This window comes from Anguilla anguilla, chromosome 2, assembly GCF_013347855.1.
Source record: "Anguilla anguilla isolate fAngAng1 chromosome 2, fAngAng1.pri, whole genome shotgun sequence".
NCBI classification, from domain to species: domain Eukaryota; kingdom Metazoa; phylum Chordata; class Actinopteri; order Anguilliformes; family Anguillidae; genus Anguilla; species Anguilla anguilla.
This window is the reverse complement of record NC_049202.1, coordinates 5132583-5157087: the sequence shown is the minus strand read 5'-3', so window position 1 is coordinate 5157087 and position 24505 is coordinate 5132583. Positions and strand designations below refer to the sequence as shown.

Below are 24505 nucleotides of genomic sequence, written 5' to 3'. Positions count from 1 at the left end.
CACACAGGCACACACACTTGTGTACACACACACTACTGAATTGTCTTTTGACGTCTTCTGTTAAAGAGGCTTAAGCAAGACCCTTCCCTTGTCTCGATGTGTGATTTGCAACGTGTTGATTGTTGGGATTTTGGACAGAATTCATTTCAAACTTGGCCCTCAAATCAACGCAGCACAGATCGTGAGAGAGACACGTATCCTGTTTGCCATAATGTGTTACCAGTAATCTGTGTCCCCAAATTATCAAAAGTGGTTTTATTTTTCTTGTTTGTCATATCTAGGCTACACGTACACATCACTGCTTTGTCTGTTGAAGTTACGGTACTGATGTGGGGAAAATGGATGTCTGTCTGTTCATTTCAACAAGCCACCTCGTACCACTATGGGTTTCTTTTCAATTTGGTGGCAGCAGTGGATCGTTTTTGGGGAAATGGCCCAAGTAAGTTAGAGGTTGCAGGTTTGATTCTCGGGTGGGGCACTGGTTTTTGACCTTCAGTAGATATCCAGTCTATTGCATATATCAAAAAATACAAGCTGCAAAGTCACCCTGGATAAGACTGCCATGCTATTGTCCTCTGGGGCATGTTGGCTCAGAACATTCCAGCAGCCTTTCTATGCAAGTCCTCAGAGTCCTAATATCAGTCTGTTCTTTTCCTATTTATGAAATGTGGTGCTGGCTCAGAATTCTTCACCCTAGTCTTGTTTTTTTTTTTTTTTTTTTTTTTTTTTGAGGTTAGCCCAATAAGGATTCTTTCTGTTTGTGATGTCATAAGAGTGACAGAATACATAATGTGATTGACAGGCCCATTGATAGGCTTGTTGTTAACCCGCAGTTCCGACGGTGACCAGCAATGAGAACTTCTGGCTTTCCACCCTCCCTTTACCTGGGAGTCAGGTGTGAAGGCAGTCCGGCCAATCAGCAGCAGTAATTGTTGTGTTAATTACCTGGGAAAAAAAGAAAACCAGGGCCGGATTTGACAATCTCCGCTCTACCACGTGACCTGGAAAAGCTGTTCCATGCATTGACTGCTCCCTCTATCCTTGCTGTTGAGTTCCGGTATACTCCTCTCCACGTTAGCTTGAGTCTAGCACGACCTCGTTTCACCTCTCACCCCGACCCCCCTAGCCCCCCCCACCTCCTCAGCCATCTTCTCTCTCCCTTCCGTTCAACGTGTCGGAGAACTCGAGCGATTCCTCGGTCCGCTCGCCCCAGCGTCCTTTCACATGCGCAAACGTCGCGGAGATCGCGTGCGCGGCGTGAACGCGCGGGTGACGAGCGCGCGTGCGTTAGCGGTGAGCTGTCCTCGTCCTGCCGGGCGCGTGTGCAGACGGCAGAAGGTGAGGGGGTGAGGTTTCTCAGAACAAATCTTTAAAGAACGGTTTGGTGCGTTTTCGTGTCACAGATGGATGAAGTGACTCACGTTTTTTTCTTCTTTTTTTTTTTTTTAAGAGAGAGAAAGACATCAAAGGGAAAAAGACTCAGACCAGTACCACATGCAGTTCCACTGGCTGCGTAGGAATTTTTCGTGAGAATTGTGTTGCTTTGCGATCTGAGGGCCAAAGCGATTGTCCATCGACAGAAAATCTCTGTTCTTTCAGGACCTGAGTCAGACAATTATTTAAAATATTTTATCTCTTTTTCGATACCAGTACATTTCAAATTGTGCTTTTCAAATGTTCCCACCATCTTACGAGTTAAAGTATGTAATGTGTGTATTTTATACAGGTCTGATGCATGTACTGAGTGCGGATGCTCAAAGTTTTTTTTGGGCCTTAGGCATTTAATTTTCCAGAATGTTCATGACCCCCTAAACCCCTGAGACCAGGGATCACACATCGTTCTCCTTCTCACTGTTCCACCAGAGCAGACTTTTCTAGAAGCCTATAATTACCGGGGCAAGACTGGACCTCTGTGGATGTAGTACTCCTGTGTATTAATTACACTTTGCCATAGAGCTGGATTGATCGTTTTGATTGGTCTCACTGCCTGCCCAGGAAGCCAGTGTGGGAGGAGCCAAGTCTGTTTGTCCCCTAGCATGCTCGGCACATCTTTCTGCCTCTATAGAGCCAGGGTTGCTATGGCAGCACTTTGCCTCACCATAGAGCCAGGGTTGCTATGGCAGCACCTTTCCTCACCATGAAGCACAGCGTTGCTAAGGTGGCATCTTCCTTCACCATGGAGTCATGGTTGCTATGGCAGCATCTTCCCTCACCGTAGCGCCAGGGTTGCTACGGCGTCATCTTCCCTCATCACACGAGCCATGGTTGCTATGGCGGCATCTTTCCTCACCGTAAAGCCTGGGTTGTAACAGTGGCATCTTTTTTCTGCATAGAGTCAGGGTTGCTACGGCAACATCTTTCCTCACCGTAGAGTCAGGGTTGCTATGGCAGCAAGAGAATGGAATCAGGACTCTGACAGAGCCACGCCCCCCTGCATGTTGTTTCAGCTGTTTCTATAAGTCCAGGGGTAGGGCTTGCCCACCTGTGTCCTGGTTCAACCAGGAGTTTCCGCAGCATTCTGCCTCCGCTGGACACCTCCCTGTGACCCAGAAGGGCGAGGGACTGGGCGGGGCGGGCGGGCGGGCGGGGGGGGGGGGAGGGCAGGGGCTCCCTAGCGACGGGCGAAAGGATCGATTTAGCCGCGCGTTCCATCCGGAGGCAGCACCTCTCTCTTCTCTCCCCTGCTGAGTTAATTATTTAGCACCAAAATCAGGTTACCTTATATGGCCGGCTTCCTGCTCTGGCCGCTGCAGAGGAGAAGTCAAAACAGCTGGTGAAGCCAAGCGAAGCACATGCAGTAGGAAAACCACCGTTTGGCTTGAGAGCCGGTGTGTGATGATGCCCTTAGTAAAGGACGAGGGCCTTTCATTTTTATCATCGTCTCCTGCAGGGACACAAACTAAGTTTGGAGTGAAAGAATATTAATGGCACGGTGAATTCTATTCATCTTAATATTCATTTTTTTTTTAATAGAGCTAATTGTGGTTCTTGCTTTCATTGGAAGTTGAAGAAGGTCGACTTTATTGATCTGAGAAAACATGACGGAATGCGTCGTCGTTACGGGAAGCAAAAGGGGAAGAAGATTCCAGGAGGCGCGGTGGCGGCTGGCCGTCGGGGGTTTCCCGCCGAGCGCCTCCTCCGTGCGCCTCCTCCGTGCGGGGGCGATGACTCGTGTACGCGTCTCCCTGCTCCTGGTGTCTGTGACCCCCCCCCTCAGAGGCTGCGGTTTGGGAGACTCCGTGTTTAGGGGGTGGACGAGAGGGCCTTTTCCAAACCCCCTCTGTGTGTGTGTGTGTGTGTGGGGGGGGGGGGCACGGTGACTCACTGTGCATCACCAAACTTCCACCCCCTCCGCTGGAAGTCGTCGTTCAGGGGCCACTTCCTGTTGAGAAGCGTACGCTGGGCCCAGAAAAGGGCTCCGGGTTCCAGCGGCTCTCTGCCTCTTACAGCCAGGCTGCGCGGCGTGAGGCCAATATCAATCAACAAGGGGCTTGTTTTAAGGAATGCTGAGTCACCTTCTCTCTCTCTCACTCCCTCCCCCTCTCTCTCTCTCTCTCTCACTCCCTCCCTCCCTCCCTCTCTCTCTCTCTCTCACTCCCTCCCTCTCCCTCTCTCTCTCACTCCCTCCCTCTCCCTCCCTCCCTCCCTCCCTCCCTCTCTCTCTCTTCCGCCTTGCTCTCTCTCCCCCTGTCCCTCTCTCTCACCCACTCTCTCTCCCCCTCTCTTTCTCCCTCCCCTCTCTGTCTCCTACTCTCCCTCCCTCCTTCTCTCCCTCTCTCCCACTCTCCTTTCCTCTCTCTCTCCCTCCCTCCCTCTCAGTTCAATTCAAAATGCTTTATTGGTAGATCGTATATCAGTGTACCTGTTTCCAAAGCTTTACGGAACACATTACAATGTACAAAAAGTAGTGTGATGTCATCGGTTATTAACAAAAGAACACCTAACAAACACATGAAGTAATAATTATTAGATGAATAATAATCCCTCTCTCTCTCTCTCTTCCTCTCTCTCTCAGTGACAGCTACATTGTGCGCGTTAAAGCGGTGGTGATGACCCGTGATGACTCGAGCGGCGGTTGGCTGGCGCAGGAGGGCGGGGGCCTGAGCCGGGTGGGCGTGTGCAAGGTGCTGCCCAGCGAGCTGATTGGCCGCAGCGACTTCCTCATCCACGGCGAGCGGCTCAAAGACAAACAGGTGAGCCAATCGGCAGCCTGGAAACTAACTGTACAGGAGGGGTCTCCAACTCGCAGCTAGCTCAGACACACACTCGCAGAGAGGCATCGAACTCACGACCTACTGAAATTTTAAGGTTAGAAAAAAAAATGCAATGCAAGCACAATCAATATAATTGGGACATTTCTATTGATTTTCAGAGGTAAAATGTTTTTAGTTGCCCTGCCTAATATTACCTGCTCCATATATGAAAGTGGCATGTTTGAGACCCCCATGTGTAATACCTCTGATGGTTTTTAGCACCTAGTAGTTCTTTACTTGCTCCACCAGCTGAGTAAATGGACACCAGAACATAATAATGATGAGAAGAAAGCACCGGAAGTTGTCTTTTTTTTATTTTTGAAAAAGACGCTTTTTCTTTTTTAAATCGCCGTAAACGCGCGACGTGACCCGCGTCTCCCGCCTCCTCCAGGTGATTCTGGAGTGTTTCCTGAAGAAGGACCTGATCTACACCAAGGCCACGCCCACCTTCCACCACTGGAGGGTGGACAACAAGAAGTGCGGCTTGACCTTCCAGAGTCCGGCCGACGCCCGTGCCTTCGACCGGGGCGTGAGGAAAGCCATCGAGGACCTGACGGAAGGTGAGCCTGGGAGGGGGGGTGGGGGACGCTGGGGTGGGTGGGGGGGGGGAGGGTGTGGTTGGTTAGGGTTGCGGTTGGGAAGTTGGCGGGTTGGGAGATTGGCGGCGTTGTGTGGAAATGCATCCGTGTTCTGACTGCTTTTAAAGTGCATCTGGGACTGTTACAAAATAAATTTGGACACAGCGAACGCTGTTGGTCAGGTGATGCTGGCCATTTGGGAAAGCTTGTCCAGTACAGACCCCTGACTTGCTGTGTGCTGAACACCGTCCCTCGCAATAGGATATCATAATACTTTTTTCTGATTTCTCAGAAGTTGGACGTGGTTCTGGTTAAATATTCAATATATTTTTGAAATTGACGTTGTCATTTTTCAGAAACCTTCAAACATTTCTGGTTTTTGTTCAGTCCAGATCTTAAATGAAGGTGACAAAGTGGAAATTTCATCCCTGATGTTATTCCTTCTCCAATTTCAGCAATTAGAACATATCACTTACTGTTAGCACTTAGGTCATATCTGTTCCTGTTACCAGTTAGAACGCATCACTTCCTGTTAGCGTTTTTTTACAACATTGGTGCTAATAGCACGCAGCCCTTTGTGTTGGTCCTTATCCAGCTTTAGCACACATAGCACATATCCAACGTTAGTGCAAATATTTTACACATCATGTTAGCCTTCCTCCTTTAGCGCCAAGAATAGCATACCCCTCATATTGAGCATCATCATCATCATCATCATTATTTAATTCTCGGAGGTGCAATTGATTCTTGGAGGAACAACATTTTCCAACTTTAGCGATAAGAATATTTGAACTCTCTGGTTAGCCTTCATCCTGCCGTAGTGCAAAGAATATTTTAGGCTTTATCTAAATTCACATATTCCCACGCATGCGGCCTCAACCATCTCAACTGAGAGGGGAAAGGCCTTGGCCAGCTTTTGTTTTATTTATTTTATTTTTATCTCTGAAATCTGTTTTTGATTCCTTCCGGCACGTAATCCCCTAAGTGTCGGTACGTGTTCCGTCTCCAGGGAAACATTAGAACCTTTAATTCCTTTACCGCCTCTTTCTCTTCTGCCCTGATTTTGGTGGTTCAGCGGCCAGACTCCCGCCCCCCCAAAATTGTGGTTCTGTTCCTCATTTGGGCCTACGCACCAAACTGAACCTCCGTGGGATCGAGACGCCCCGCCCCCCCCACCCCACCCCTAAGTGGAAACACAAGGGCCTCAAAGAAATAAATAGAAGAATAAATATACCAGCAGACCCCTCCCTCCCTCTCTGCTCCCCCAGCTCTCCTCTGAAGGCTTTGTCTTCGGTGGCGAGGAGTTTACATCTTCAGATGAAAGAATGTTTACGAGAATTTAAACGCGTCTATCGCAGGCTGTCCACCCCCCCCAGCTCATAGTGAATGGTTTTGCCCTGAAGGTCCTTATGTTCTACTGTAAAGGCCTGCGAACCACTGTCAGGGAGGCTAAGCCACTAGAACAACAGCCTCCTGATCTGTTAGCATTTATGTTATGTTAGCATAACGTTCGCCTTTAAACTTGGACGTTTAGCAAGACTCTCCTATCCAGGGTGACTTACAAAAGCGCATAGACAAGGTTTTAGGCAAGGATTATGAAAAGTTAAAGTTAAGTTTGTCCTCAGTGTTAAGGAGTGGCATTGAATGTTAGAGGGGTTTTGATTGGACCGCTGAGGTCAGGTGTCTGTAGATGGCATGCATGTGTGTGAATCTGGTGCTAAATGTGGAGGCCACATGTCCTTTAAATGTTCAGACATGGCAGTCAAGCGTCATGTGATATTGCCCTAGAAAACCTGGCTCCGCCCCCCTGGGCCCTGGCACCCAGACTGTGCCCAAGGCTGCCCCTTCACCCTTAGGTCACATGTTCTAATCTCTCCCCCCTGATTGGCTTCTTACCTCTACCTGTCAGAGCAAAGCTGTAATTGTGGCGGAATTCTTCAGCAAAGTGTTGGTGAAATACTTTTTTTTTGGTAGTAAGGGTGAACTGTTTTGGACGGTTTTATTTTTCGTTAATTCTGTCGTCTGTTTTCTAGGATCCACGACTTCCTCTTCCACAATCCAGAACGAGGCCGAACTGGGAGATGACGATGTCTTCACCGTAAGTACCGCCATCTTCTCCTCCGCCAGCACTGGTTACTGCAGCATTTCCTCCATCCCGTAACCAGCCCTAATGGCCCTGGCTGTGGGTTCTTCCTGTGACTTGTCCTTTTTATCACGCGGTAATGAATCACCACTTCAGATGCTTTGTCACACCTGCTGAAAGTTTGGATTGCAGTAGTTTTATGAGTCCAAGGCCTGGGGTTTCAGCAGGGGGGTCCTTGAAGGTACTGCAGGGGGGGGGGGGTCCCTGGCTAGACTTGATATGCAATGTCTATATATAATATCTCAAAATATAAAACTCTTTTTTTTTTTTTTTTTAATATAACACTTTTTTAACTAATGAGGCGGGTCCTCTGGATGAGCCTGGGTGGAGGTTCAGAGAAGTTTGAAAACCCGGCTCTCTGAAAAACCTTTGCTTCAGAGTTTTACGCTGTGGAGTCTGGTCGTAACTGTCAGTATGCGAAGTGGACGTCTGTGTAAACAGGGCCCTGCCATAAACGCCGGCCTCCCTCAGACAGAGAGCCCATACGGCAGCAGAGCATCCTGGGAATGTGCTGGGAGGAAGCGCGTTGCATCACTGCACTGTATGTTGGCAAATACGCAAACTGCTGCTGCTTTAAGATATTGCTCTGTGCGTGTGTGTGTGTAATTTTTTAAATGCACTGTTATGAAAGGTTTCTTTTTGATTGCAATATATAGCTCCATTTCTGCCAGGGATTGAGATGGTATCTACATTCAGGGGATTTACTGTCATGAAACAAAAAACAAAAAAAAAAACAATATATATATATATATTTTTTAATGAAATCCCTTTCCGTTATAGTAGGCGGAGCTTGTTGCATCATGGGCTGTGTTACCACCCAGGAGTCTCATTGGTACACGCCTGGCACGGGTTGGATTCCTGTCACACCATCGCTCAGTTTCCTCCCTCTTATCCTAAAAATCCACTCGAGCTCACGGACCATTCCATGGCCCCACCCTCACGCACGCATCAAAAGATAAATGACAGCCGTCATAAACTGTGCGTCTGTCGAAAAATCCAAACCCGGGCTCCGGATGCATCGCTAAACAAAGGCCTTCACCTCGCCGTCTCGCATGTTTCCTTACGGGAATCCTCCGTCTCCTATTTCTGTTCATTTATGTTTTTGCGTCACATCCCCCCCCCCCCCCCCCCCGCCCCCCTGTATTTTTGAAGTGCGTGTGAAGAGTGTGAGGAGGGCTGGAGCCCGGTGTTATTTTTGTTTTCGTGGTGGCTGTGGAAGAGATGGCCCTTTGTTCGGTGGCGATGGCAGGCGTGATAATGGCAGGATCGGGTCCGGGGGGGGGCGGGCGTCGGGGTCCTTGGGGGGGGGCAGGTTTCCTGTAGTGTTTTGACCAGACTCCTCCAGACTCGGGTCTTTGGTCTGCTTCCGTCCTTTTGTCACACTCACAGGAGATGAGCAGCAGCAGGAGGGGTCGAAGGTCGCTTCCTGCCCTCCCCAGTAAAACTATCATTAGCGGTAGCTTCCTCGCTAACTGCCACTGTGATTTATGGCTGCGGGGGACGGGGGAGGGGACGGGGGGCCTGTCTGGAGAGCCCGGAGCTTGGGGGAATGGTGGTGGTGGTGGGAGGGGCAGGGGGTTGGTCCCCTAACACACAGGCGTGGGAGTGTGTGTGTGTGTGTGTGTGTGTGTGTGGCTGTGGGGGTTGGCCTGGCAGAGTGGTGGAGTAAGAGTAGGTCTTAGTGAATGTGCCACTGGTGCTCAGGACTGTTTGTTTATTTGTTTGTGATAGTTTTTGCAGGTCGGTTTTCTGCGGTAGGCGGGTTTTGCGGTGTACAGACACACTTGAGAGGCTGGTATTAGCCCTGCCCAAGATGGTGACCTCTGTAAAAAAAGATGACATCAACTGTAAATGGTCTATATTCTCACCAGCAGGCCAAAGGGATATTTGATGGGCAATGGCACACACATGCACACACTCTCTCTCTCTCTCATACACACACACACACACACACACACACACAGAGGCAGAGGGGCAGCAGGCAGGGCTACCCTCCTCTCAGACTCTCGTGCACCAGGCTGCTGGCTGTAGTGACCTTTCCAGAGGCGGGCGGTGTGAGCCGGGCGGCCGCAGACAGCCCCCGAACGCTGGACTGGATTTACGGCTCGGGGAGACCGGAGAGGGGAACTGCGCCGCCCGGGGCGGGGGGGGGGGGGTGCATTCCTCCCAAATTATTCCACACAGGTCTCCCTGTACTTAACCCCAGCGCACGCTCGCCTCTCACCCCCACTGCCGTAGAGCACCCGGGCCCTGTCCTCGTGTGCGTCGGGGGAGGGAGGCGAGGGGGGGGAGGGGGGGGGGGTTTCAACCGTAAAGCCCAATGAAGTAACTTTCATTTGTAGCACTGAAAATGTGAACGAAAGTGAATGTTTCCTCTTCGTTACTGAAATGGATTTGGTTTCAGTTTTTTTTTTTAATTGGGATTAGAGACATTCCTTTTATTCATCGTGGAGAAGTGCAAGAGCCTGGCCCTCATACAAGACACACAGAGCATGTTCCTCCTGGTCCTCAGACACACAGAGCATGTTCCTCCTGGTCCTCAGACACATAGAGCATGTTCCTCCTGGTCCTCAGACACACACAGAGCATGTTCCTCCTGGTCCTCAGGCACACAGAGCATGTTCCTCCTGGTCCTCAGACACAGAGAGCATGTTCCTCCTGGTCCTCAGACACACAGAGCATGTTCCTCCTGGTCCTCAGACACACAGAGCATGTTCCTCCTGGTTCTCAGATACACACACAGCATGTTCCTCCTGGTCCTCAGACACACAGAGCATGTTCCTCCTGGTCCTCAGACACATACAGAGCATGTTCCTCCTGGTCCTCAGACACACACAGAGCATGTTCCTCCTGGTCCTCAGACACACACAGAGCATGTTCCTCCTGGTCCTCAGGCACACAGAGCATGTTCCTCCTGGTCCTCAGACACACACAGAGCATGTTCCTCCTGGTCCTCAGACACATACAGAGCATGTTCCTCCTGGTCCTCAGACACACACAGAGCATGTTCCTCCTGGTCCTCAGACACACAGAGCATGTTCCTCCTGGTCCTCAGACACAGAGAGCATGTTCCTCCTGGTCCTCAGACACACAGAGCATGTTCCTCCTGGTCCTCAGACACACAGAGCATGTTCCTCCTGGTCCTCAGACACACAGAGCATGTTCCTCCTGGTCCTCAGACACAGAGAGCATGTTCCTCCTGGTCCTCAGACACAGAGAGCATGTTCCTCCTGGTCCTCAGACACACACAGAGCATGTTCCTCCTGGTCCTCAGACACATACAGAGCATGTTCCTCCTGGTCCTCAGACACATACAGAGCATGTTCCTCCTGGTCCTCAGACACACACAGAGCATGTTCCTCCTGGTCCTCAGACACACAGAGCATGTTCCTCCTGGTCCTCAGACACACACAGAGCATGTTCCTCCTGGTCCTCAGACACACAGAGCATGTTCCTCCTGGTCCTCAGACACACACAGAGCATGTTCCTCCTGGTCCTCAGACACACAGAGCATGTTCCTCCTGGTCCTCAGACACACACAGAGCATGTTCCTCCTGGTCCTCAGACACACAGAGCATGTTCCTCCTGGTCCTCAGACACAGAGAGCATGTTCCTCCTGGTCCTCAGGCACACACAGAGCATGTTCCTCCTGGTCCTCAGACACACAGAGCATGTTCCTCCTGGTCCTCAGACACAGAGAGCATGTTCCTCCTGGTCCTCAGGCATGACCGTACTGTGCGTGGGGCTCTTACATCACATATTTAAATAGGCCTAATTTCACAGAGCAGAGGGAGGAAGAAAAAGGAGAGAATGAGAGAGAAAAGAGCGATAGAGAGAGAGCTGTCTGTGAGTCATTCTGGTACATCTGCACTGGAGTCTGAGTCCAGGGCTCAGCAGAGAGGCTGCAGCAGAGAGCACTGCTCCTCAGAACACTTCCGTTTGTTCAGTACAGTACAGCACAGCCTCAGTGTGTTGTATTACACAGTGTAGAATGTAGTGTGACTCAGCTGTGTTCATTAAATGTATAGCATCATACTGCCATGTGCTTCACAGTGTGTATGATGCTATAATGAGCTTCAGAGTGTGTATGATGTCATAATGAGCTTCAGTGTGTGTATGATGTTATAATGAGCTTCAGAGTGTGTATGATGTCATAATGTGTTTCAGAGTGTGTATGATGTCATAGTGTGCTTCAGAGTGTGTATGATGTCATAATGAGCTTCAGAGTGTGTATAATGTCACAATGTGCTTCAGAGTGTGTATGATGTCATAATGAGCTTCAGAGTGTGTGGGATCACAGGGCTCAGTGCATCCTGTGTGACAGAGAGTAGAGTCACACGCTTCCTCTTAATTCACAGCCTCCCCCGGTCTCAGTCCTGTGGGAAGGCTTGGCAGCACAGAGGCTTCTCTCCCTGAATAATCCTTGTCAACCAGCAGGGGGCTTCACCCGCACACGCCCACGCACACCCACTGCTGCACCTGCAGCGGGTCATGCGCTCCGCCAGCCCCCCCACTCCGCTTTCGCTCTGTCAGCCAGCCCCCGCGCGAGGCTACGCACCCCGGGACAAACTGGGCGTGGGGGTGCAAGTGAGTCCCGGGGCGATCGGGGTGTGGGGGTGTGAGGAACCGAAAGCCTCGCTCGGGTCAGAGCTGGGATCCCCGCTCCGTTTGGGTCTGTGGAGCCACATCTGTCTGCAGTGTGCGGTCCAAATGCTGTTAGCGCATGTGATTTCTGTCTGTGCGCGCATTTGAGCAGTGTGTGTGTGTGTGTGTGTGTGTGTGTCAGTTGGTGTGTTTTCTTGCTGTGTGACTGAGTTGTGTGTGTGTGCGTGTGCGCTTGTGTGTGTGTGTGCGTGTGCGCTTGTGTGTGTGTGTGTGTGTGCGTCTCAGTCTCAGTAGGAATGCTGCAGTCTCTGGCTGCTGCATTAACTGCAGGCTCAGGCTCATCTTGCAAACATTATGTTGTTTGAAAGAGAGGCTCCTCCCCCTGGCTGACTGACAGGAGGAGGCGGAGAGAGATGATTGACAACTTCCTGAGCTCAGAGGAAGGCCTCAGCAGTGGGCCTCACAGCCTGGGGGGGGGGGGGATCCCCACCTCCGCACGTACTGCAGAAGTTTCGTCAACATTCCCTCGCACGCTTTACGACTCTGTGTGAGCGGTGTAGCGCCTGAGCGTTTGAGCCGGTCGGGGGGAGGGCGGGGAGATATAATGTGCAGGGAGTTGGGCCCGTTTGCTTCCCAGTCACTTTACCCCGGGATCAGGGTCCTCAACCCGAAGTGAACGCCCAGCTGCGCGAATGAACCGCACGCTAAAGCCGCTAGGCGCGCGGGTCGCTGTAAGGGTTGCTCAGCCCTGTGAGGAGTGGCTAGGCTAGGCTAGGCTAGGCTAGGCTAGGCTAGGCTACGGCTGCTCTCTGGCTCATCAGACCTGGTGTTGAGGGGTCCAGGTGGGGCTGGAGGGGTCTAGGTGGGGCGGGAGGGGTCCAGGTGGGGCTGGAGGGGTCTAGGTGGGGCTGGAGGGGTCTAGGTGGGGCTAGAGGGGTCCAGGTGGGGCTGGAGGGGTCTAGGTGGGGCTGGAGGGGTCCAGGTGGGGCTGGAGGGGTCCAGGTGGGGCTGGAGGGGTCTAGGTGGGGCGGGAGGGGTCCAGGTGGGGCGGGAGGGGTCCAGGTGGGGCGGGAGTTTCACCGGCGCGGGATTGGGCTGGACTGCCACCTGCCAGCTGCCTCCTGCTCAACAGAGCTGCTCTGTAATCACAGACCCCCTGGGGCCTGCTCTTCCTTTTCCTCTCGCTTGCTCTCTCTCTGTTTCTCTCATCCTCTCTCCCCCCTCTCTCTCTCTGTTTCCCTCTCTCTGTCTGTCTCTCTCCCCCCCTCTCTCTGTTTCTCTCACTCTCTCTCTGTTTCTCTCTCTCTCTCTCTATCAGAGAAAGGAAGAGGAAGGCTTTAGTTTGTCGTTTCCACAGGATATGTAGTGCTGGGAAACGGGGGTGGGGTGGGGGGGGGGCAGACCTTGGTGTTTACTTAGCTGGCGAAGGCTTAGAAAAAGTCCTCTTCGGCATATCAGCCAAAACCTGTGCTTTCATACCTCCCCCCCTCCATTTTTTAATAATGTCTGTGTTCCCTGTGTCTCTGCATTACTTCCACTGCGTCAGTGGGGTGGGGGGGGGGGGGGGGGGGGACCTCCGGACTGCACACACTCCAGCTGCGGGCCGTCCCGCCCTGCCCAACCCCAAACCCCCCCACCCCCAGCGCTTCCTCAAGGCCAGCAGTGTGGAGGCCCAGGGGTGCACTCTCACCCCTCTCACACACCGCTCTGCCATCAGGGAGGAAGAGGAGGAGGAGGAGGAGGAAGAAGGGGAGGTGTGGGAGATTCTGCCCCAGTCCTGAGGAGGGCCTGTTCTCCTGTCTCCCATCCACTGCAGCAACTGAAGTAGTGCTGATAACACACACACACACACACACACACACACACAGTTGCCTGTCTCAGATGTCTCTGATCTGTTGTGGAGGAAGTGGGGTGTTTCTTTGTTCCAGCTGGGGAGCATTTGGTCTGCAGTTGTGTTTGGTTTCAGAGTGGATTTAGCCGTGTAATTAGTCACTGCAGCCCTCGTTTCCCTCTCCACTTCCTGTTCACAAGCACACACACCATTTGGCCCTAAAACACACACTCTGTTTGGGCCACAAACACACACTCCGTTTGGGCCACAGACACACACTCCTTTTAGGCCATAAACACACACTCTGCTTGGGCCACAAACACACACTCCGCTTGGGCCAGCCCAGTGCTCTACGCGACAGCTTAAAGGACACGAGCGACAGCTGGCCTCATATAGGGGAATTGAGGGCCCTCCATCACAGCTTAAAGGACACGAGCGACAGCAGGCCTCATATAGGGGAATTGAGGGCCCTACATCACAGCTTAAAGGACACAGTTGACTACCCTACACAGCTTAGAGGACACAAGTGACCGCAGTCATCATAGAGGCAAACCCAGGGCCTTACATCACAGGTGACCGTAGTCCTTGTAGCAAGAGCTGCTGTCATGGCTGGCTCTGACTCTGATTGGCTGTGCAGTCCCTCACATCGTTCCCCGCCCCATTTTACTTTCTCAGATCACTGTAAAAGCAAAGCGAGTTTTCAGTGGAGCTGCCTGATTAATTTAAGGTGACATATTGGTTAGGGGAAATGGATAGTGGCTGTGGGAGGACGTGTTTTCAGGCACGCTCAGTCTGGAGTTTCTCCATGACCCCCCCCCACCCCCGCACCCTGCCTGCCAGGCTGTGTGCAGGCCAGCTAAAGAACCTGAAGCAAGGGTTATGTTGGTGGGTGGATTAAGTTGGGGGGGGGGGGGGGGGGGGGGGTGGGGGGGTGCATTCAGGTAATTACCCCAAAAATGTTGCCCCCCCCCCCTCTTCCTCAAGCGTTTTTCCGCCCTCATTATCTTAAATTACCTCCTCAATTCAGGAACAAATTTAGAATCATTTAGGACGCAGAATTTCGCCTGCGGGAGCTGGGGGGGGGCCGTACCTCTGAGCTGGGGGGGTCCAGGCTCCTTATCTCCAGCCTCTTAACTTCTGAGGCTTTCTTTTCTGTGTGATTTGGTTTCAGTTACTTTTGTGTTTTTGGGGTGGGGTGGGGTGGGGTGGGGGGGGGGGTGCTTCCTGCCGTGGCGGGCCGGCGGTCGGTTCCTCCGGCGCAGTGGGGGGTGGGGGGGGGGGGCTCTTTAAGAGGTCCTTCAGTGTGCGCGTTTGAAGCGGGGGTCTGTGTTTTTAATCAGGCCCAGCTGGCGGGGCGCGGGCGCGGGCGCGCCTCCTGGACATATTTTCGAGCGGCGTTGGCGTCGGGGCTCGGCCTCTTGGCCGTGCTCGGGAGGGACGCCCGTATTATTTTTGGCCCCGGCGAGGTCCGGAAGCCCCGGCAGGCGAATGAAAGGAGACCCATGGTGGGCAGGCCGGGACCCCCCCCAATCCCCCCCCCCCACCCCTCGACCCGGTTACCCCCCGAGCCTCCGCGGTCTTCCTCGGGGCGAGCGAGCGAGAGTCCGAACCGGAACGCGGGGGCCAGCACTCCTCCGTAACCCCGAACCCCAAGTCCCCCCCCCCCCCAGAGCTGAGCTGTGTAGCCAGGAAGGGCCTCTCTCACTGATCTGGGGTCAGCGAAACGGGAGTTTGAGCTGATAAGAGGGTGAGGCAGGCACAACACTTTCACTGATCTGGGGTCAGTAGTTGTTTCGGGGGGCGGGAACGGGACTTCCCCTGATCTGGGGTCCGTGGAAATGGACGTCTCGAGCCCGAGTCTCGCTGCCCCCCTGCAACGGGAGCGGGGGACAGGCTGGAGACGAGTCCCTAAATATCCGCCCCTGAAGGAGGCGTCAGTGAACGGGGGGGGGGGGGCGCTTGGTGTTCCGAGCCAAGCCAGGCTGGGATAAGAATAAAGGCCGCGATAATTCCCACAGGGACCGCCCCGCTCCGCTCTACGCCAGCCCAAAACGCCTGGCCTCAACACGCACCCGTCCCAAAGTTAAATGCTGTCGTACCCGGGCCCCGCCCCCACAGCTAACCTCCACCTCCACCTCGCTCACCTCCACCTTCACCTGTCTTCTCAACCTCCACCTTGCTCACCTCCACGACGCAACTCTGCGCGTCTGTGACTGCAGGGGACGTCCCGCGTCCGCTTTAGCCAGTGATGTCATCAGCCGCTCTTGGTTTGCCGGCACCGTAACCGGTTTAAAGTCATCTTGGATTCACTTGGCTGCCGGTTTTGAACAGGAATCATGAAAACCAGGAGAGCCTGGTGTTCCTCCCGGACTGGAGTTTGGGCCCTTGTGCTAACATGCTAATGGCGTTAATTGCAGCGACTGCTCTGTTGGTTCGGGAGAGCGCTGGCTGTGACGCTGATTGGGTGTCTCTCTCTATACCCCGCCCCTCTCACCCCCCCCCCCCCCCCAACCCCAGAACGCCACCGACAGCTCGTCCAACTCGTCCCAGAGGAAGGACCGCCCCGTGCAGCCGCTGCCCTCCCCCAACCTCTGTGACCCCCGCAGGCACCACTGCGTCCTGGGACACTTCCACGACCCCTACCGGCCGCCCCACCACTACTTCCTGGATCAGGTGAGTCCATCGGGGGCTCGGGGCGGGGGTGGGGGTGGGGGCGGGGTACGGCCTGTGATTACCCGCATGTGATTCCCCCCCTTCCTAATTAATGAGGAAATGCAGATTATTTTCGGGCCCCAAATGTGAGCATATGGCCGGCACACGAACATCAAGCCCTTCCACACAGCTGGCACAGCTGCCTGCTGCTATCAGAAGGGAATGTTCTGCAGTAAAGTTTTACGGTCTGAAAATCGGCACTTCCTGATTAACCGGGGGGGGGAAGTCACATCCGTGAGCGCCTTCGATGGCCGTCGCGTTCGGTCCAGGAACATTTTGTGAGGCTTTGCTCGTCTCTGGAGTTCGTATCGCGTAGCCTTTCAGCTCTGATCTGAGCTACGAGAGCGGAGGAGACTGGAATGACCCGAGTTCTCACTTTTTTTTTAACGAAACCGAAAGTTACACAGTCGACACCACACGGCCCACGTAAATATTTTAAAAAACAGCGGCCGCTTCCATAGCAACCGGTTTATGAGCCGGTCGAGCAGATTCCCATCTCGTCTTTTAGCCCGGCTCTGACGCGTCGAGTCTCCGGGACCGCGACGGACTTTCCGCAGACGTCTGCTCGGAATCGGAGCCGTTTGCCGAACTCTGAGCGCTTCCTCAAACACTCCCGTCTGACTCTGCGATCGGGGCCGTCTTTCGAGGCTGCCTAATAAAAAGAAGATTATTGGGTGAAAGTGGAAACCGTTTTTCTGTTTTCGGACGGTGAGCAGCGCTCACTGCGGCCCTAAAAGACTACGTCCTTACAAACGGCAGACGTGGTCCTTGATGCGATTACGCTACTCCGTTGGGTCGAAGGTCACAGATATTCAGAATGTGTATTTTGGCGAATATTCTGATTTATTCTCCGCCAGCGTTTGTTCATTTTGGCTCTGATTTGTTTCCAGGGGCCACACGCAACAATCAGACAAACAAACGGTGGATTGGAGTCATTTTAACTGTTCTTTTTGCCAGTTAAGCTCTGATATCATTCTACATACACATGTGAGCCACGCAAAGGCTCATGGGAAACTTACATGCCTTTATGTGCTGTTGTGTCTGAAGTTTTAAGTCTTTTTGCCATGTTTTGTAGCTTGTGCGTGCATGCCTGTGAGCATGTGCGTGTGTGTGTGTGTGTGTGTGTGTGTGTGTAATCATAAGACTCATGCAACAGTACTCCTCCTCCTCCCGCTCCTTCAGAATGGAAGTGGAATTGAATTGAATGCACAATAAGGGCTTTTCCAGTAAACCTGCTATCTGCTCCATCTCCCTGCAGCCGCAGTAGTGCTCAGTGTCACGTCCTCATCTGTCTGTCTCCTCTCCTCTGCCCTCCGCCCCCCCCCCAGTCCGTCCCCAAGTTCCCCCGCCACGTCAGCTTCCAGGACGAGGAGGAGGAGATCGTGCGCATCAACCCCCGGGAGAAGACCTGGCTGACGGGGTACGAGGACTACCGGCACGCGGCCGCCCGCGACAAGTTCATCCGGCCCGAGGACGCCGACTCCTACGTGCACTTCGCCAAGAGCGAGCCGCCCAAGCACGACTACAGCTACCCGTACGTGCCCAGCTCGGACCTGAAGGCCGGGGGCGGGGTCGCGGGGGGCGGCGTGGGCGGCGTGGTGGTCGGGGGCGTGGCCGGGGGCGTGGTCAGCGCCCAGCCCCGCCCCCTGCAGCCCAAGTGGAAGCGGCGGAAGGAGGACGGCGAGCGCTCGCGCTGCGTCTACTGCCGGGACATGTTCAACCACGAGGAGAACGGGCGGGGCCGCTGCCAGGACGCGCCCGACCCCGTGCGGACCTGCATCCACCGCGTCAGCTTCATGTGGTGCGCGGACAGCCTGCTGTACCACTGCATGTCCGACCCCGAGGGCGAGTACTCGGACCCGTGCTCCTGCGACACGTCGGACGAGCGCTTCTGCCTGCGCTGGCTGGCGCTGGTGGGCCTGTCGCTGCTCGCGCCCTGCATGTGCTGCTACGCCCCGCTGCGCGCCTGCTACCGCTGCGGGGTGGCCTGCCGCTGCTGCGGGGGGCGGCACAAAGCCGTGGGCTGAGCGGGGGGGGCGGGGGCGGGGTCGGGGGGCCGAAAACCAGCCCCGCCCGCCCGGGAGAGGAGGAGGAGGAGGAGGAGGAGGAGTGGGGGAGGAAGAGGAGAGGTTCTTTTATTTTTTTGTACATCTTTATTTCGGTTTTGTTTTTGTTTTGTTTTTTGTCTCTTCAAATTCCAGGTGGGGAGGGGGAGGGGGGGTCTACAGGAGTGGTTTCAGTGCCCCCCCCCCTCCCAATTAAATAAATTTTTTATTTTATTTTTTTTGCCTCTCTTCTCTCCCCCCGGTCGCCCCTCCCCACCCCCCTCCCCACCCCCACCCCCCTCATGGGCGTGTCGCAGTCTCCAGGTCGTGCATCGCAAAGACTAGCCAATGATTACTCATTTATAAATATATATATAACAGGTACTTTATATTTTTACACTGAGTTGTTTTAAGAACTTGAATCTTGTTTTTTTTCCAATGTTGCGTGTGGTCGATGTGAGCGTCTTTTTTATTATTATTATTATTATTATTATTATTATTATTATTATTATTATTTGAAAGTTTGTGTTTTTCTGCCATGGTTTGCCAACTGAGATCAAGCTGGTTCCCTCCTGCTGGCTGAGGCACTTACTGTCATCGTCCCCCGCCCCCCCCACCCCCCCCCCCCCCCCAACCCTTCAAAACACAGGACATAAGAACTTTCATTCACCTGAGATACTTAACCTGTAATGGGGTGGATAGTGTGTGTGTGTGCGTGTGTGTACGTACATGTACGTGCGTATGTGTTTGTGTGTGTACATGTGCATGTGCATTGGTGCATGTGTGTGTCTGTGAGTGTATGTGCGTGTGTGTGTGTGTGTGTGCGTGCGCGTGCGTGCGTGTGTGTGGGTCTGTGTGCTTGCAAGGGCCAGAAAAAGCAAGTGGAATAAGGACAGTGTATCAGAGTGTAGTGTTGTAACTGTACTGAAGCCAAATTTTCTAAATAAGCTGCAGCATTAACTTAGAGCTCAATCAAGATTTCTTTTCTACAAACAGCCTTTCATTATTTGGCGGTAAGATATATGCCTTCTCTCGTCTTTTTTTTTTACTAGTTTTGGAAATAAGCCTTAGCTTACTTTTCAAGTTATGTTTACTATCCAAAGATTTATTTTATTTTATTTTTCTCACAAGAATAGTGGCCAAAGGGAAGGGGGGGGGGCGTGTGTGTGTGTGGGGGGGGGGGGGGGGTGAGAGGTAAAAATTTGTGTGTGAATAAGCACAGCCATGGTGGGGAGATGCTAGTTTCGCGGTGTGAAGATACTCCACTCTGCCCTGCCCATAGCGTTAACGGAGCTTCAGAACTACTGAAGCCGAAAAACACTATTAAAAAATAAATAATTAATTTCTTTTTTAAACTTTTAAAATTCAGCCCTGGAAGGTTTAATGCTGAAGTGACAGGTTTTGGTTGAAGGAAAGGCCTTGTGCTGGAGAAAATATGTTCTCGCGTAAATGGTGCTAAGTTCCAGATCTCTTCTTCTTTTCTTTTTTTTTTTTTGCCAAATAATTTATTCCTTTCAAATGTTTAATAAAGGGTGATTTGGTGGGAGGGGCCAGAGGAGGAGCTGTGCTGATTGGCTGCCTCTCCCTCTGTGGTCGCATGTCTCCGTTGCTACGACGAACATGGAAAAGGGAGAATTAGCAGTTTGTTCATGTTCAGCAGAAGTTGTGGAGTAAAAGAGGGGATAGTATTTTTCTAATATATTGGAAGGGATTATCCAGTGAATATGGAGAGGAGGGTTAGTTTTTCATTAAAGATAAATAGAGTGAAATATATAGTGATTATTGTGGCTTAATAGCATAGTACAATCTGTCAAGAGGCAAGGCCGTCGAGCAGCCCCCGATCCACCCCCCCCCCAATCCAACCCCCCTCCCACACCTGGGTCGCCCTGCCTCAGTAGCACCGGCAAAGCAGTCTTAGCTCCGCCCACCCAGCCCCACCCATGGAAACATGGCCTCGGTGTGATCGCCTTCACCATTGTGTTAGCTCACCGCGTTAGAATCCGGCTCCCCAGGTACAGCTTAGCTGAGCAGCCTGTTCTTCCCCCACGCCCCAATGCCCTGCTCCAGGACCCCCCCATCGCCCTGCTTCAGAGAACTACCACCCCCCCACCCCCCCATTATCCGCTCTGCTCTATCACCCCCCCACCACTGCCTTCCCCTAGAACCCCCCCCCCCCCCCCGTACTGCCCTGCTCTAGAACCTCCCCACCCCTCCACTGCCCTGCTTTAGAACCTCCTCCCCCCCCCCCCTCCACTGCCCTGCTCTAGAACCCCCCCCCCAACACCGGTGGCTGCTGCTCCAGGGACCGGCTGGGTGCGCTGAGCTCATCAGAAAGGGACGAGCCTGTTTTTACACTAGCCAGCCAGCCAGCGTGGGAGGGAGGGAGGGCGATGCGTGTGTAAATAATATAACACAGAGGAATGCTTGCGCATACATATATGAGTGTATATATGTGTGTGGGTGCGTGTGCGTGTTACATGTTTTGTGCGTCCTATCTATTCGTGTATGCTGTACAATTGAACTGAAACACAAACCAGCCTCAAGTTAAATGCTACCCTGTAACCTTACCCATAGAGCGAACAATGAGGTTCTCTTTCTCTCCGTAAGAAGCACAACACTAACGCGAAGCCCTTATGAGTATTGTGCAGAATAGTTTTGCTGTGAAGTGCCCTTGTTCCTATGCATACGTCTGTGTGCCCCCCCCCGGAATCCTTCCCGTCCCATCCTGGCGCGGACGGGTCGGCGTTGGAGAGTTTTTAGGCTGCATTGGTGCTCTGACGGGTGCGCGGAGGGTTTTCGGGTCCCTGGGTCCTGTACATACATGCAAACCGCCCCTCGTCGTGTCCCCCCCCCCCCCAACCAGACTCTCTCTGTGTGTCCGCGGTCTCGTCCTCCTCGTCCTCCTCCTCGTCCGCTTTCTGCAATACCGCCACAGGGGTGAGAGTTCGGCCGCCGCGCGCACGTCCCCGCGCCTTCCCGAGCGCGTCCGGGCGGGGCGGGGCGGGGCGGGGCGGGGCGGGGGCGAACGTTAAACGAGATCACCAGCGACTGCGCGCAATAATGCGAGGAGCCCCGATCGCCGGGGGCGACGGCCCCACCCCGGTCCCGTAAAAAAAGAATCCACTTCGTTAAAAAAAAAAAAAACATTCGAACCTACGCAGATTTTCCAAAGCGGGGGGCTGGTGAACTCCACGGACGGGCGGAGGTGTGCACGCGCGCGCGCCCGTGGAACTCTCATCCCTGACAACTGGCATCGTTCAATGTTAGAGAAGAGCCAAGTTTTATTTTTCTATCTGTGGTAAGGAAAGTTTAACCAAAAGCGTTTTTTTGGTCTGTTTGGTGCACAGTCTAGCTACTGCACACATTTAACTATTAAACAGAAAGTGCCTGAAGCATACTGTTAGTCTATCTCCTTATATACTTTAAAAAAATGATAAAGATTAAAAAATAAACCCTGTTGTATTGATTAGTTTTGTTTTGTTTTTTTTTTACAATAAGTATTTTTACCTCTGTAAAAAGCAAAAAAATATATATATATCATGTGTACGATGTACATTTTTTAGTTATTTTTTATTGTTTCTAAACGTGTATGATGGATGTTGCTCTTGCTTTAAACGAGAAAAAGGAGAAGAAAAAAAAACTTCTGTGTAAATATCAATACATCATGGAGGGGAAAAATAACCCAAAGCCTGGCCTGGGCAAGTAAGTGCTTCTTCAGCGTGTGTGTCAGACCAGACCAACTGCACCCCGCACCCTACGTCCCGCTCCCCGCTCCCCGCACCCCGAGGTGACGCCCGAGGAAGGGGGGGCCCCCCCCAGGAGAAACCATGGAAACGGGGCAGAAAGAGGAAAAGGTTTGGCGGGGTCTGAGGGTCCAGGACGGCCCTTGGAAAGGAGGCGCTCTGGTGCGGTGGGTGTCCGAAGCTGCCAGGAAGGTTGGGGGGGGGGGGGGGGGGGGGGGGGGGGATGGTTTTGGGGGGTTTGAGGTTTAGGGGGGGGTTGCTCGATCCTGCATATGGCCCCCCTCGTGCCCCCCCCCCCCAACTCTCCCCCCCGCCCACTGCTTTACCGCGCCATGCGAGCGAGTGTGGTCTCCAGGGAAACCACTGACCCGCAACACAGGCACACTTCCTGTCTCGTACTGTTGCAACATGCTAATGCGTACAGGGTGTGTGTGTGTGTGTGGATGAGAGTGTGTGAGCGTGAGCAAGCGTGTGTGAGTGTGTGTGAGCATGTGAGCGTGTGTGTGAGCTTGTATGAGTGTGTGTGACTGTGTGTGTGTGTGTGTGTTTGTGTGTGTGTGAGCTTGTACGAGTGTGAGCGTGTGTGTGTGCACACGTACCCCTGAACATGTGGAAGCCATAGGAGACTTTAAGCTGTTTCGCTGTTGTGTGCTTCAGGAAACGCATCTGGAAGATTATCTGGGGGGTGGGGGGGACAGGGGGGGCTGGGGGAGCGGGGGGCGGGGGGTCCCCAAAGGCTGGACCAGCGCCGGCTCTCTGACTGCAAACAGTATCAAACTCCACATGTGCAAACATTTAAGGCATGCTTTCCCTTAATGAGGTCACCCCACCTCCCCCCATGAATTAGGGACTGAAAGAGAGGAAACCAATTCTCTCTCGTTTTCAAGCAGAACAGGCTGTGCATGCCTTCCTGTTTCGGGAGGGTGAACATGCACGGCTCTCTCCGCTGGCGTTCAGAAAGCCCATCAAAAATAAGTTTTCGAAGCCGCCACGCTGCTATTAATAGCCTTTGTTTACGCAGTTGCGTAAGCGCGCATCTATGTTTGTCGGAGATTAAAACGCAAGATGTAAGATTCTTTGTTGTTGAAACCGAACGTCTGAACTGCAACAAAGCGATTGCGTACGCGGGACGCCCCGGAGAAATGTGACTGATTGGGTTTTAAAGAGCACTCTGTGGACAGAGCACAGATCAGGCTCCCCGACGCTGCATCAGCAGAACAGGAACACAAAACCACCTTAAGATGGAGGCGGTATATCCGATGGGGGGGCGTTAAGATGTGGGTGAAAGGCCTTTCCGACCGCAGTCAGATGATCAGTGTCCTACTGCAACTGATCGCTCACTCGATCCCTACACAGCTTTTCGAACAGCAGTTGAACTATCAGTGTTCTTTTCCAACTGATCGGTCTCTTGGTCTGCACAGAGGTTTCAAAGAGCAGTTGAACGATCAACAGTCCCTCGGTCTCCATGGAGATTTAGAACAGCGGTCGGATGATCAGTGTTCCACTGCAGTTCCCACTTCTGGCCCTGCACGGTTCTCGCCGAATGTGTCCTTGTCCCTGCGAACGTCGTGGTGCGTATTCTGCGGAACTCGAACCCCAGCCCCGGCCCCAGCCCACGGTGGCTCTCTGGCGGGCTTGGCGGCCGTGTCAGCACGCGGGCCAGATGGGCAGTCTGAGTCTTCATTCCTGACAGCCCCTGACCCGCGACCGCTGACCTCTGACCCCTGACCCTCTCATGGGCGCCTCCTCAGAACGGCGTCTCCCCCGACATCAGACACCCCCCCCCCCCCCAGCAGCAAATACATAAATAAATAAAGAATCTTGGGTTAAGTAGCGTGTTAAAAACAACGAGGTCGGGTTGTTTTGTTTCTTTAGGCCCAGCGACGTGGTGAGTGCTGACTGGCTAACTGGCCAGATGGGGTGGGGCTACGTCCGCCGGCTAAGGAAGTTGTCTATTCAACAGTTTTGTTTTGGAGGGGGGGGGGGCATTAGCAAGCAACATCTTTTTAGAAACACAGGCCACACCCCTCACCCTGAACAGCACGCATACACAAAGGTGGGGTGGGGGGGGGTTGTCTATGCAGAGCCAGAACAGGGCAAGCCACGCCCCTTGCCCCCCCCCCGACCCATCCTGGCCAAGGCCTGCGTCCCAGTTCCCATCTGAGGGAACACTGTGGTACACGCACCAGGATGTTATTGTGTGCGGATAAGGACGTGAGTGAGCGAGAGAGAGAGAGAGAGAGCCCCTTTCCCACCGAACGAGTGGGTGGGGGTGAGGGGGGGGGGGCAGCATTGTCTTCACGCCCCTGTTTGTTTTCCACAGCCCGTTATCTGCTGAAGTGCATCAGCCATCCCCGTCACAAACGGGATCGCCATGGCAACACGCAGAAATGGGCAAATGGGGATGAGGGTGTAGTATAAACCCGACACCTTAAAGGCTGCGGGTTCGAGTCCCAGGTGTGGCACTGCCGTAGCGTCCATGACCCAGGTACTTCACGTGAACTGCTTCAGTAAATGTCCAGCTGTATAAATGGATACTTTGTAAAAAAAAAAAAAAAAAAAATTTTAAAAAGAAGTTGTGCAAGTCACTCTGGG

General features: G+C 53.1%; 1 protein-coding gene across 2 annotated transcripts in view; it reads left to right on the top strand.

The window, feature by feature from the left end:
* Window positions 1-18154, top strand: part of spred2a (sprouty related EVH1 domain containing 2a) — a 37479-nt gene extending 19325 nt beyond the window's left edge. For both annotated transcript variants that reach the window (XM_035400492.1, XM_035400499.1), the window contains exons 2-6: window positions 4016-4193; window positions 4645-4813; window positions 6865-6929; window positions 15928-16083; window positions 17451-18154. In XM_035400492.1, coding sequence (XP_035256383.1) covers window positions 4016-4193; window positions 4645-4813; window positions 6865-6929; window positions 15928-16083; window positions 17451-18149 — 1267 coding nt within the window. In that variant the 3' untranslated portion in view covers window positions 18150-18154. The remainder of the gene's footprint in view (window positions 1-4015; window positions 4194-4644; window positions 4814-6864; window positions 6930-15927; window positions 16084-17450) is intronic.
* Window positions 18155-24505: the final 6351 nt, after the last annotated feature.